The sequence below is a fragment of the Euprymna scolopes genome, chromosome 30 (assembly GCF_053919585.1).
Source record: "Euprymna scolopes isolate OS-2025 chromosome 30, ASM5391958v1, whole genome shotgun sequence".
Taxonomy (NCBI): Eukaryota; Metazoa; Mollusca; class Cephalopoda; order Sepiida; family Sepiolidae; genus Euprymna; species Euprymna scolopes.
In genome coordinates, this window is record NC_136511.1 from 101,910,575 (window position 1) to 101,924,179 (window position 13,605).

Here is a 13,605-nt window from a genome sequence, read left to right on the forward strand (position 1 = left end):
TGCTTGCCTATGAATGCTTTTGTATTTCCTACAATAATATTTAACAAGAGTTAATTATAGATTGTTGCAACTGTTTTGTTCATTAATTCCAGTTTTCATTACCATGTGTTGAAGTGTGTATGGAGATATATATATATATATATATATATGACTACCCGTGACCCATTGGGTCAGTATGTTATATTAGCTATGGAATTTAATGTATGAGCGTGACTCTTGTGACGTAAAGAAAATAGTTTTGTGACCTAACAAACATTTCTATGAAAGTGTATTAAAATGAAAAAGAATATAGGTTTCTAGGAGTCGTTCTGTTTATAATTGTTTATTTTTGAAGAAAAAACAAAACTTACAGCCATTGAATAAGTGGTTTGCCATACTTATAGGTAAATGTGCACTGAACAGATACCATAATACTTAGTTAAATTCAAATTTTGATATTTTAATTTAAACGCAAAAAACAATTGGGACGCTGAAAACGTATACTGTAAAAATTTTATTGTCATGGTGATTATTTATTTGTAAATGTTTTTAATTTGCGTTATAAATAATCAATGCGACAAAATATTGTTTTACTGTGTACATTTTCAGCATCCCATTTTTTGTTTAAATTATCCAAATAAACAATTAATACTTTTTTTTTATGCTGATTAATATTTTAAACAAGAAATACCTTTTTAATTTAGGTGAATAGTGTAAATACCTACCCAACTTGATATTCAATGAATTTGTAAAAAAATTTTGATAAAGATGGCTCATATTGGTACCTACCAGATCGGGCTGTTAAAGATAACTAGTTTCCTAACCTAAAATACACCAAATGTTTTTCCTTATTCTGCAAACCAAAAAACAATTTTTCTCTATAAAACTAAACCAAGCACTATTGGAGTATAAAGAACTTTAAGCATAAAATGATTTTTTTTTTTTATCAAAATGACCGGATGTAGCATTAACATAAAAAGGGTTACTATGCCATAAAACTATCATAGATGGTCTCTAAAATTTCCATCTTCCGTTTGTTATATTTTCAGTTAAGAATAAAATCTTGTTTAATGGTAGTTTTCTGAGAGGTGATAGAGCTGCACTTGTATATAACCAAATATGCTTAGATAACTATTTGCTGTCTGTGTGCACACATATATATACATATCTCTTTAGTTTAGTTACTCCAACCGAAAGATCTTTTTAAAATTCTAACCGCCTCTTTAAGTGGTATTGTATTTCTTTTGCACTTGGTTCACCGGGTATATTAGCCAGATAGTTTTTGAAGTTCTTTTTCATTAGCCCGGTTGCTCCTTTATTGACTTGTATGATTGATACCTTAAGATTCCAGTTTCTTTTCATCTACATAAGTCCTTGGTATTTTATTTTCTCCCTCTCTGCTCTATTAAGGCCAGCATCATTAGGGACGCTTACTTCAACTAGCGTTGCCACTTTCTCCTTGTCCCATATCACTGTCAGGTTTAATAGCCCCATTTTTCTATGTATGTAGCTGTAGGAATTTCGTAGTCATAATGGATGGTGTATGACTTATTTCCAACTGTTGTTTCTGGTAAACATGTTCCCAAGACTCGCTACTACATGAGATATTAAAGTTTTTCCAGATTTTCCAGTGGAGATATTTACGCACTTCATTGTGTCGTATAATAGCCGTTCCCCAACAGGACTTTAACTGGATGTCAGGTAGCTCACATTCTCTACTTTTGTGTAGCAGAACCTGCACTTGTTATTGCTGAGACCACTCATATGCACACACGTGTCTGTCAAGTGGCTTCATGCGTTGTCTGGAGTAATTTTCATTTAGAAAATTCAATTTTATTCGAACAGTTTCATCAATGAAAAATGACTTCTGGTGATTTATGTATTTAGGCGCATCATTCTAGCAATCTGGGATTCTTATCTCAAGAACAAGAAACAACCGATTTTAATTGAAATTGACTGGCATTTTGTTATTTTCTTTAAAATAGAAGTCGACAAAAAAAAAAATCCCCTTAAATAAATACTTGTAACCGTTTACTATTAAAGTTTTAATTATGATTTTAAAAGTAAACATTTTTCAGTTGCATGAAGAGAACATTTTATTTGACTCGTATTTAAAAAAATTTTTTTTTTTTTTTATTCCTAAGTCTGAAAAAAAATCTTTGGATTTTAACAACTTTTAAAGAATTTTAAACTCTTGAGTATTCCGGAGAAAGACCTGAAATGACTTATACCCTTTACAAGGGTTATTGATTTTCTGTTTGCAATTGTTGAACTGCTAGTTTCTCGGATTGAAACTTATCGATCTAAACTATTCTTAAAACTCAATTTTGATAATGAGCACTGAACTAATTATGTCCGTGTTTTATCTGTATATCGATGCTTGTCTCCGCTTGTTTTACTAAAGATGATTTGTCTCCACTCATCCTTCCCAATAAATGTACGCCTGCAACACCACTTTCTGGTGAGGATGTTGTCTGATTGCTCTTTCTCCTCTTTATGGATAAAAGCACTCTTCCATTTTGATTTAATACCTTCATCCCCTGAGGAGGGGTAGTATTGCAAATTCGACTGCATCTCTACTTCTCATTTTCGGATTTCAAGGTCAACGAAATGGCTGTGTGAAATCGAAATACAAAAGTCTTTTTGATTTTTTTCAAAATCTACCAGAATGCATTGTTTTTTCCTTTTTCTCTGCATTTATAATTTAATCAGACCCTTTCTCTATTTGCTATTTTAACTAAATTTGAAAGTGAGCTGGGCCCATTTTCTTTCTGGGAATGAAATCTGTCATTTGCCAACGACACGATCTGCCTTGGACGATTTAAATTGATCAATTGATTTAAGGCAAAAAAATCACTCTTGCCCACTCATTCACCTGCTTGTTGTGTTTGTTGGTCTTTTGGTTTATAACAATTTTAATCGATTTTTGATCAAACCATACCCTAATAAAGTTTACTTTGGAACTTCTATTTAAAGCCGGGGGGGGGGATGTAACTATTTATTGACTTTAATTAAATCTGATAGTTTAATTGAATAAATATTTTTATGATCATATTTCTCTATTAAAATTTTGTAAATTTCATAGAAACTTCTTATATATATATATATATATAATTTTAAATGAACAAAACTGTTTTAAAACTCACGTGATGGTGCAAACATTTTCTCTTACATTTTTTTTTTCTCTTACATTTTTTTTTCTCTTACATTTTTTTTTTCTCTTACATTTTTTTTTTCTCTTACATTTTTTTTTCTCTTACATTTTTTTTTTCTCTTACATTTTTTTTTTCTCTTACATTTTTTTTTTCTCTTACATTTTTTTTTCTCTTACATTTTTTTTTCTCTTACATTTTTTTTTCTCTTACATTTTTTTTTCTCTTACATTTTTTTTTCTCTTACATTTTTTTTTTCTCTTACATTTTTTTTTTCTCTTACATTTTTTTTTCTCACATTTTTTTTTCTCACATTTTTTTTTCTCACATTTTTTTTTCTCACATTTTTTTTTTCTCACATTTTTTTTTTCTCACATTTTTTTTTTCTCTTACATTTTTTTTTTCTCTTACATTTTTTTTTTCTCTTACATTTTTTTTTTCTCTTACATTTTTTTTTTTCTCTTACATTTTTTTTTTCTCTTACATTTTTTTTTTCTCCTACATTTTTTTTTTCTCCTACATTTTTTTTTTCTCCTACATTTTTTTTTTCTCCTACATTTTTTTTTTCTCCTACATTTTTTTTTTCTCCTACATTTTTTTTTTCTCCTACATTTTTTTTTTCTCCTACATTTTTTTTTTCTCCTACATTTTTTTTTTCTCCTACATTTTTTTTTTCTCCTACATTTTTTTTTTCTCCTACATTTTTTTTTTCTCCTACATTTTTTTTTTCTCCTACATTTTTTTTTTCTCCTACATTTTTTTTTTCTCCTACATTTTTTTTTTCTCCTACATTTTTTTTTTCTCCTACATTTTTTTTTTCTCCTACATTTTTTTTTTCTCCTACATTTTTTTTTTCTCCTACATTTTTTTTTTCTCCTACATTTTTTTTTTCTCCTACATTTTTTTTTTCTCCTACATTTTTTTTTTCTCCTACATTTTTTTTTTCTCCTACATTTTTTTTTTCTCCTACATTTTTTTTTTCTCCTACATTTTTTTTTTCTCCTACATTTTTTTTTTCTCCTACATTTTTTTTTTCTCCTACATTTTTTTTTTCTCTTACATTTTTTTTAATTTAAAATTTTTTTATTTTTTTTGTCTTTAGTTCTTACACCAATGATTAATATTTCTATTCCACCCTCATTTATAACCAATAATTAACCTTCAAAATATGGTGGAAAGCGGTGGTTTGAGGGTCAATTTTATATTTGAATATAAAAAATTTAAAATATAAAAACTTCATGAAAATGATTGGATTTAGAATTAAATAACTTGAAAAGGGTTGATATACTGTAAAGCCACCGAACTTATCTTTTGCCAGAGTAAAAAGTCTAAAATTTGAAAAAATAAATCTGCAAAGCAAATAAAAAGGATTTGTGGGGATGCATCTTATGGAAATAGATCCGTTTTTGCTTTTCCTTATATATTTGGTAGATTTTAGGGGATGGAACATTTTTTACAAATGCATATTGCTGTTTTGGATTGGAGGATTCGTATGTGTCTGAGGAGCAGTTTTTACCAAATTTATCAATTTTTGGTCTGCAGACTAGAAACGATATGTAGGGAATTTGGACCTATGAAATTTTATTTTTTGCTGATAAAAATGGCTGCTAAGAAAGGGGTCGAAATTGAAACTTTGGCAGGTGTTGACTTTAAGTGCTTCTCTATGCATGCGCAAATATATATTTATGTTGATTTTTAGTTTTGATATCCATCTGTTGGTGGCTCAGCTGGTAACAAATAAGATTGGAGAACTATTTATTTTGATTTTGATTCTAGCTGATGGCACCCAGGTTTATATATGAGAAAGAGAGCAATCTTTTGAAATCGCTACTATATATTGGGTACAATATAATAGTATTGGCTCTATAATATGAAATCTGCAAAAATTAAAATATATTAATTTGTATTTTATGACTGGGCAACGCCGGGTGGCCTGCTAGTGTATGGATATAGATAAGTAGATCACTTTTACACTCGAAATAATCTAAAGTAGACTAAAGTTGTACTTATCATCGAAGATTAAACCCCCCCCCACCGACAATTTGTAGCTTTAGAAATGGGGGGGGGGGTTACAATACTTAAGTATCGGGTCATTAAGCACTATCACAAATTGAATGAAAAATATGTAAAATTTGAAATGTACCAAAATAGCCAGATTTCACATCTCCAATATGTAAATTAACTCTGAAAACGTACAAAAACATGAACCAATCAGTTGTTCATCTAGTATCTCTGGAGGGAATGGTAGTAGAATGCATAAAGAAGTAAACCAGAAGATTGGTGATATAGGTTCTTGGACTTCTGATACTATAGGCCCCCCCCCGCGCCCCCGCCCAACACAAACACACACACCTTTCAGAGTTATGATCTGGGCAGCATTAGAAAGTGATTCATAAAATGATCAAGAAATTATTCACAAAAGTGATAGGATGAATATCAAAAGTAGGATGGCTAAAAGGAGAATTGTTCCATTTAGACTAAGACAAAAGATCGGACATAGGATTTCTGATCCTGAAAATATATTTAAAAATTGAGTCAGTTTAAAACGGCTTTCAGTTTGTAATAACTGACAAGTGTGGTTCTGAACGAATCTGGCAGAGTTTAGCAGATCAGAGATTAGATGACTTTAACTGAACGATAGGGATGGTCTTGACAAATTATCTCAATTGGGTTTTGGTTATTATACTGAGACTTGAAAGTGTGGACGTTAGTGTTTAATGGTCATGTACATTTAAAGTACAACCAATCTGTCAGAATTTCTCTTGTGAGTTTGCATTTTATTTTCTGTACTTGTTCACAAGTGTTCGCAGCTTCGGCAATTGCCAACAGGCAGAATGGAAAATGAAGAAAATCATGGCACACCTAAGCATTGGGGGTCGACACATATCTTACTCTTTCAGAGCCAATTTACTAAGTGAGGTGAGAAAGTTTCAAGTTAAGGCATGATACATTATCCCAAATTGATTTTTATAATTTTCTTATATACAAAAATAAAACAAACTAGGTATGGATATAGTGTATAGCAAGATTTAAAAAAAAGATGTCTGTATCTCAATTAGCAATGGAGTTATCGCCATTCAAATTTAGTTGGACATTACCTTTTGTGACCTGAACAAAAGGCCAACTTTAGCAAAAGCTTCTAATCAGTGAAAATTTTTATAGATATATAATGCCAAAAATGCCTCATTTATTTCATTGAAGAAAATCACATGCTCTCACAATTTGTGCTGAAACAATACAGAAGAGCCATTTTGAATGTTCAAAGTTTTTTTTTTTTTTTTTTTTAGCAGCTAACACTTTGAAACTTATGACTTGACACTACACAAATTAAGCTTTTTTTCTTTTATTAGTACGGCCATAAAACCCCATTTTTAACATAAATATTGAAATGCAATTTGGCAGTAGGTGAGAAAAATGTAGACCTTACCAAACTTAAAAATAAATAATTACCCCTAAAGATAATCATTGACTAATTTTCGTAGGCGGAATTAAAAAAAAAAAAAAAAAAAAAAAAGGGGGGGGGGGTTGACATAAAAATCTTGAAATTTTGCTATATAAAAATTCAGTTAATTTTAAAGTTTGACATGTTTATTCTTTTTAAATAAACAAAAATACTAAATTTCAAATTTGTTAATATACAATATATTTAATTTAGTGAATGCATGAAAGATTTTGAGTTTTGTCTTGTATAACTTGTATAACTTGTATGCTTCTGTTATAGTCAAGATGTTTTCATTCTTTCATCAGTTGGTTGAAGATACTGTGAGATCTTTTCTGACGTTCAGTACATGACCTGTGACCGATTATGGAATGGGACCTTCATTTGAGAATTTCCTTTTCAAAATAAAGGATGAAATTCTAAATCTTTATCTAGAAAGGAGCGGAGGTACAGAAAAATAGCTGATACTCTGCTTTTGCTACTATTAATGACAATCATGGGAAAGCGGACGTATGTTTACATAATTTCTTTTTAATTTTTACTACACATTTTGCTGGAGAAAATGGAAACTAAAAAACAGGGTTTCTTTTTGATATGGATACCGTTAGATAAGCGGATAAAGGTTACTCCCAGTTATTAGAGGAGACCCTGCTTTATATAATAATGTATTATATATTTTTCCTGTGTAGAAGTTGTGAATTTGAATTTTTAAGTTAAATCAATACAATGTAAATTTTTTTTTTAAAATAGACTAATGTATTTAAAAATTAATAACTTGGGAGTTTGATGATATACACTTTCATCAGGCATGGAATCTGTTAGTTTTTTTTTTGTTTTGTTTTTTTCCTTTCCCCGTGAGATGGTATTACCGGAAAAATCCTGTGTGGTATTTGACAATTTTTTTTTTTTTTTTCCTGAAATATTCGAATCAGGAGGATCACATGTGGCTAGCATGAAACAAAGTAGATATAATTTTAAATGTTTTCCTGTGTAAACCTTCTGTAAATTAGTTTGTAAGTTAATCTTTTTTTTTATGATTGTTCTTTAAATGAACATAATTTTTGAAGTAATATAGAATTCATAATTTTATTCCAAATTGGAATTTTCACATATTTGCATGAAAATACTTTTTTTTTTTTTTCCAGAGTTCATTGATATTTCTTTTACATAAACTCCAATGTAGTCTTCAAGTTATGATAGTTATATTTATGTATTGAATTTATTTTATTTCAACCCTTTTCAATTTTGCATTTTTTTGTTTCCTGATTTGAGATGAAGATTGATTAATTCTTGAATTGCACGGATCTGTAGTGTAACTGATAAAGTAAAAAAAATTTAATTCCAGAATACTTTTCTGTAGGTTGAAGGTTAAATCCTCAGTGTTGATGACACTAAGAATACAATCGCAAATTGCTGCAAATTTCTACCTGGTCATGGCTGACAGAACAAGAACATGCCACTTCCATGGATTAAATAGTTGGAAGTTACATTGACAGAAAATGCAAGAATAACACTCAAAATGAGAACCATAGTTTGAATAATCCAAATAAAATTTTTTAATTTGAAAATTAATTTCAAATTCCATACATTACATACTAAAGTAAAGAATAACCTTTTGAGATAGAACGATTTTTCAAAGTGGATTAAGTTTTAATAAGCATTTAAAAACTAGACACATTTGAAAACGGTGTAATGAAACATCAAAATAGTTGCATAGTTTAAATAATCTTGAATATAATCATGCAAATAAAAATAAGATTAAATTTTGTTTACATACAAATTTAATATAAACTAGCAGGACCCATGGAAATTCTACGGAATAAGAATTTAATCAACAAATATATTTTGCTTAAAGCTGGTATTTTTCTGGATAGTGCAAAAAAAAAAAAAATAGTATAAAACCAATAAACATGCAGCAAATGAGTTTAAGATTTCTATTAAAATTAACTTGGGTGTCCTGTGTTGCCCGGGTGTTTGTAGGTGTGTTTAGCAAATCTAGACAATTGAAAAGAGGCGCTAACTTTTGAAAATATTGGCGAAAAAAAGCAACCCGCCTTGTACAAAAGTGCCCAGTTGAGGGCGAAGGAATTGTTTTTGGTCAATTTTTCAATATTTGTCGTCCGAAGGGTCGAACTTCAAAATGATACTGATCTCGTGAAAATCTGTCGCCTCATCGAAAGTTTTTGTGAGACCTACATACATACATTTTAAACACAGGTGAGATTTATATTATAGATGATGTCCACTGTATTATATAGAACCGACCCAAATGAGATTAAGTATTAGTAAATTTAAAGTAATATTGACCTACATAGTTAAATACGTACAAGTAAAATCACATTGGAAGAGGCAATCTCTAATTTTTTTTTTTTTTTTTTTTATATATATTACATTTTCCCCCCAAACAAGGCACATTGCCACTTATGTAGGGGCTACTATCAGGGATATAATCTACAGGGGTCAATGTAGGGAGTTGGGCAGTAAGATGTCTGTTCATGTCACAGTTGGAAGCAGGAACCCGAAAAGGAATTCCAAAATCTAGCGGTTCTGGGGAAGAAACTACTGGAGTAGAAGACTCTCTTACATCTAGGGATCTCTACTGTGAAGTAGTGAGATTTAGCTGCTTGTCGGGTTTATTGGGGGTATGTACGTCAAGGGGGTAAGAGTGCTTACAGTTCATCAGAGCATTCACCATTACTTGTAGAACAGGCAGAGGGATGCGACATTTCGTTGATGGGAGAGAGGCTGAAGCTTAGATGACAGTTCCTATCTTTCAGTCAAGCATCTTGGCAGATTTTTTTTTTTTTGCCCTGTTTCTTTCGAATGTTGCCTTATGTTTTGCTGACTTAATTGAAAAACTTTTACACGTCGAAATTACTAAGTTTATCGTACTATTACAATGATCATATATAATATTTGAAAACGAGGCTACATGAAAGAGAGGTCACTTTCATTCTTCTCAAAGGTTGCTAATTTAGTTTCTTAAAGCCAAATTTTGCAAATATAGCCTTTTTTTTTAAGCAGTTTGGTTTTCAAAAATTGTAATTATGCTTTTTTAAAGCAGAATGTGGGGACTAAGAACATTCTGAATATAATAAAGATAATAAAAGCAGCTATTGTAAGTTAAATTTATAAACATTTTTTTCACTCAATTTTGAAACCTATTTAGATAATTTAAATTACTCTTAGATGTTATTCTCAATATTTTGCTAGTTTTGGTTTTTAATGTTATAATTGTCACACCTTGGTACTCTATGTATACATGTTACAATTCAGATTCATGATTCACAAAATCACATCCCTTTGCTGAAAACTGGGTTTTTATCCAGTCCAGCATCTTGTTTGCATAAGAGTAACAAGATTACACGTTACTTCACAAGACCCGTCAGATCCAGCAGCCACTATTTTTTGTTTTATGGTCCCCCTGACAAAGGAGGGATTGGACCTAATAATTTGCTCGCGTTTGTTTGCTTGGATTTTTTTTTTTACAAATTTGTACGAACATTAGTTATGGTGAAAGTAAATTTTTCAGTCATGGGGGGGGGGGGGCTTGTCTGCTCAGCTTTTTTTTTTTTTCTTTTTTTTTTTTTTTTCTCCCTCCTAACTGGATCTTGCATGTTAAGCAAACTTCTTTGAAAAATTTGTGGGAAGTCTCTTCTGCGCTCACTGGCTACAAGTGGTGAAAAACATTTCATCACAGTAACCTCTGAGCTTTAGGTTTATCCTGTCAACCTGAATCCTTACGAACTTTCAAACAGGATCCATACCACAAGGGTAGATTTGTCTTGTTCTGTCGGCCATGACCATGTAGAAGTCTTAAGTAATTCTAACTTATATTGGTATTACCTTTACTGATAACGGAGTCTTCAAACCCCCGGAAGACTCGCAACCGATTATTACTTAGCATTTTATCCATTATAAGTTATCTGAAATACCTAAATAATAAAAATTATCTATTTGCATCTTTAAAAAAAAGTCCTTCACATTTAAAGAGTGTTTCGACCGACATCTTGTTATAAATTTTAATTTCTTGTACATTTTTTTTTTCTCCTTTTCAGTTTCCAAGTTGGTAATATGCCAGCCCGAATGTGTGATAACCCCACATTAGGGGAGGGGGAAACAGCTGCAGAGGACAGCCCCAGGGCTAGAATTCCCATAAACTACTGCTGTGATGAAGTGGTCATATCTGGCATTTCTGGACGCTTACCAGAATCCGCGAACATTGAAGAGTTCCGGGAGAACCTTATTCAAGGAGTTGACATGGTCACTGAAGATGATCGACGTTGGACTGTTGGTAAGTACACATCTGGAAAATATTTTTGCTTTTAATAGAATTTAGTGTAATTGCGTGGCTAAACTAACATTCTTGACCGTTGGGCCAAGATCATAATGTAGTATCTGTTCTAATGCTATACTTAAATTTGTTCTCATTGGAGACCTCCTTCACGACAATTTTTATTTTTGTTTTTCTCCAAATTAAAAAACGAACCTGGTGTCTAACTCTATCCTCGTGGGGAGGAACATATGTAGATTGTCTTCCTTGGCCTTTTGGCTAGGAATAAAGTTGTCTAATTTTGTTAACATCTGTTTGCAAAATAAAATATATAAACAAGCCTACACTTAGCTTATTCTGTCTTTAATCAAGAAAGGAGGGACCCTTAGACTTGGATAATTTTTTTTTTTTTCCAATCCAGAGTACTCCTTAGGAGTTTGAGTTTCACCACATTAAAAAAGTCTTGTGCAATTTTGCGTTTTTGGAGAAGGTAGGTAAATAGGAATCTGTAGACATGTTAATCGTCACCCAGTCATAGTAGTTCACGGATGTTTTCTGACTACCATGAGGTTAGCTAGAAAATGAATAAAATAAAACTGACTGATCCCTTGAAATACAAAATGACGCCATAGACAATGTGGGAGCGAGGGAAAGTAAAATATAGAATTTGGAAGGATGCGGGAGAAGTCTGATGTACTTAGTTTTTAGTTGAAGTTAGCTGAGGAAAAAATTGAAGTCTGATTTCTGTAAGAGTAGATATATTCCAGAGATGAAAATCTCAACAGCCAGAGAGGGAATGATCATGGCGATAGTTATAAGAGACTCTGGAAAGTAGCCAACAACCGAGTCTCTTAGATGAAATCCTGAATTTCAAAGGTTTAGCTCGGATGTAGAGATTGTTCATGGCAACCCAACAACATGCATGCTTGACAAGTCTCATGTATACAATATTTTTTTTTTTTAATGTATATAAATTGAATTGTGGCTTTGTGCCAGCCAATAATCAAATCTGGATAAATTCAAAAACAGTTACCAAGGGATCAAGCTTAAAGGGATTATCATTACAGATGTAATTACTATCATGAGTGGGTCCTGGATATGACCTTAAACTATATCCAATGGTAAGGCCCCAGCTTGTAGGCTTTGGGAGTGTGGAGCCACCCTTTAATTGCCATTGCTCCCAAGTTCACTCTGACGTGGAGCGGTAGTACCTGATAGGGTCCCAACTATGGGTTAAATAGAAAATGACTTGAAAAAAAATATATTCTATTAAGTTTTCTTCCGAATCTTTGGATTCGGCATTAAATAACCTGAAAAGGTTTGATATGTCGTAAAACAACCAACCAAACCATGTGTGTGGTAAGTGCTTATACGCAGTAGAAATGAGCATGAATTGACAAGGTAAATTCATTATAGAGAATGCATGGACTGTGAAATGACTTTTTATTGTCATGACCAGTTGAAGGGATGGTGGTCAAGAGTTCAGAAGGATGCGAAAGACTGATATATTTAGTTTAGTGGGCATTAACTGAGACATATCTGATTTCTGGTGAAGAGTGGATATTTGTGAGAGGCTGGTTGTTAGGAGACAAATGATCTCTGCAAGAGAGGGAAAGATTGAACAACAATTAGTCTAAACGGATTTAAAAAAAAATGTAAGCTTTTGGCCAACCAAATCCTTTACTTTTTTTAGTATCTATTTTGTGTGTGTACACATACCACTAACACCTATATAAATTAGATGACAAAGTAATAGAACTCTTAATTTTTATTTATGTAAGAATACTTTATTAATGGGGATTTGTTAGCTGTCTGAACTGGTAATATTTCAATCCTAACTCAACTCCTGGAGAGTGCATTACAACTGTCAGTTTTGATCAAAACATTTGAGGTGAATGACCACTTCAAATAATGGAAATACAGAAAATGGTTTATTTTTATTTTAATTGTTCTCATAACATTTTGGCTGATGTAATCTCTGATCTTCAGGTGTATCAGATCTTTATCAGACTCTGGAATTTGTACAGAATTTCAAACGGAACTCATTATTTAATCTATAGGAGTATCTTGCTCTCATTCTATTGGCAATGACTGGGTGGAAATCTTAAGTAATTAATTATATCGATTTAAAAACTGACTTAAAAAATGTTATGAGAATAAATCCAGGAGGACGCTAGCAGTGTTGGGTATCCCATATATAAATTAGTATTTGGACGACTGTTATTCTTATTTTGACTGTTATTCTTATTTTGACTGTTATTCTTATTTTGACTGTTATTCTTGGCCAATGTAATCTGACCTTCAGGTATATCTTGTTGAACTCTGCAATCTGTACAAAATTTTGAATGGAACCTTTTAATCCATAGCAGCAGCACCTTGTTCTCATTCTATCAGCCATGACTAGGTAGAGTTCTTAAATAATTTGCCCTCATATTAATATTGCCCACACTGAAGATTTAACCCCCGTAAGAATGTCACTTAGAATTTGATACTTAGCACTTTATCCATTATGCCATTGGCCATTATTAGTCCTCATCTCAAAAACTTCTGAAACACACTATTCCGTTTTGTGATTAATTTGTAGGTGAGGCACCATTAGTCTTTGTCTTGTCAAATATATTTCATAATATGGATGTCTGCCAATGTGGAGATGATGGATTAGCTTTATGGGTGAAGGAAGAAAATTTCCAGAAAGTTATACATATGGAAATGAAAAAATTAGGCCAAAGAGTCATCCTATTGGCTAACCTAAAAATAACTCT

At 31.6% G+C, this 13,605-nt stretch overlaps 1 protein-coding gene across 4 annotated transcripts in view; it reads left to right on the plus strand.

The window, feature by feature from the left end:
• The window catches only part of LOC145254915 (fatty acid synthase-like), a 158,325-nt gene that overhangs the window by 54,927 nt on the left and 89,793 nt on the right, over positions 1–13,605 (plus strand). For all 4 annotated transcript variants that reach the window (XM_080113874.1, XM_080113875.1, XM_080113877.1 and 1 more), the window contains exon 2: positions 10,629–10,864. In XM_080113874.1, the coding sequence (XP_079970000.1) occupies positions 10,645–10,864 (220 nt within the window). In that variant the 5' untranslated portion in view covers positions 10,629–10,644. The remainder of the gene's footprint in view (positions 1–10,628; positions 10,865–13,605) is intronic.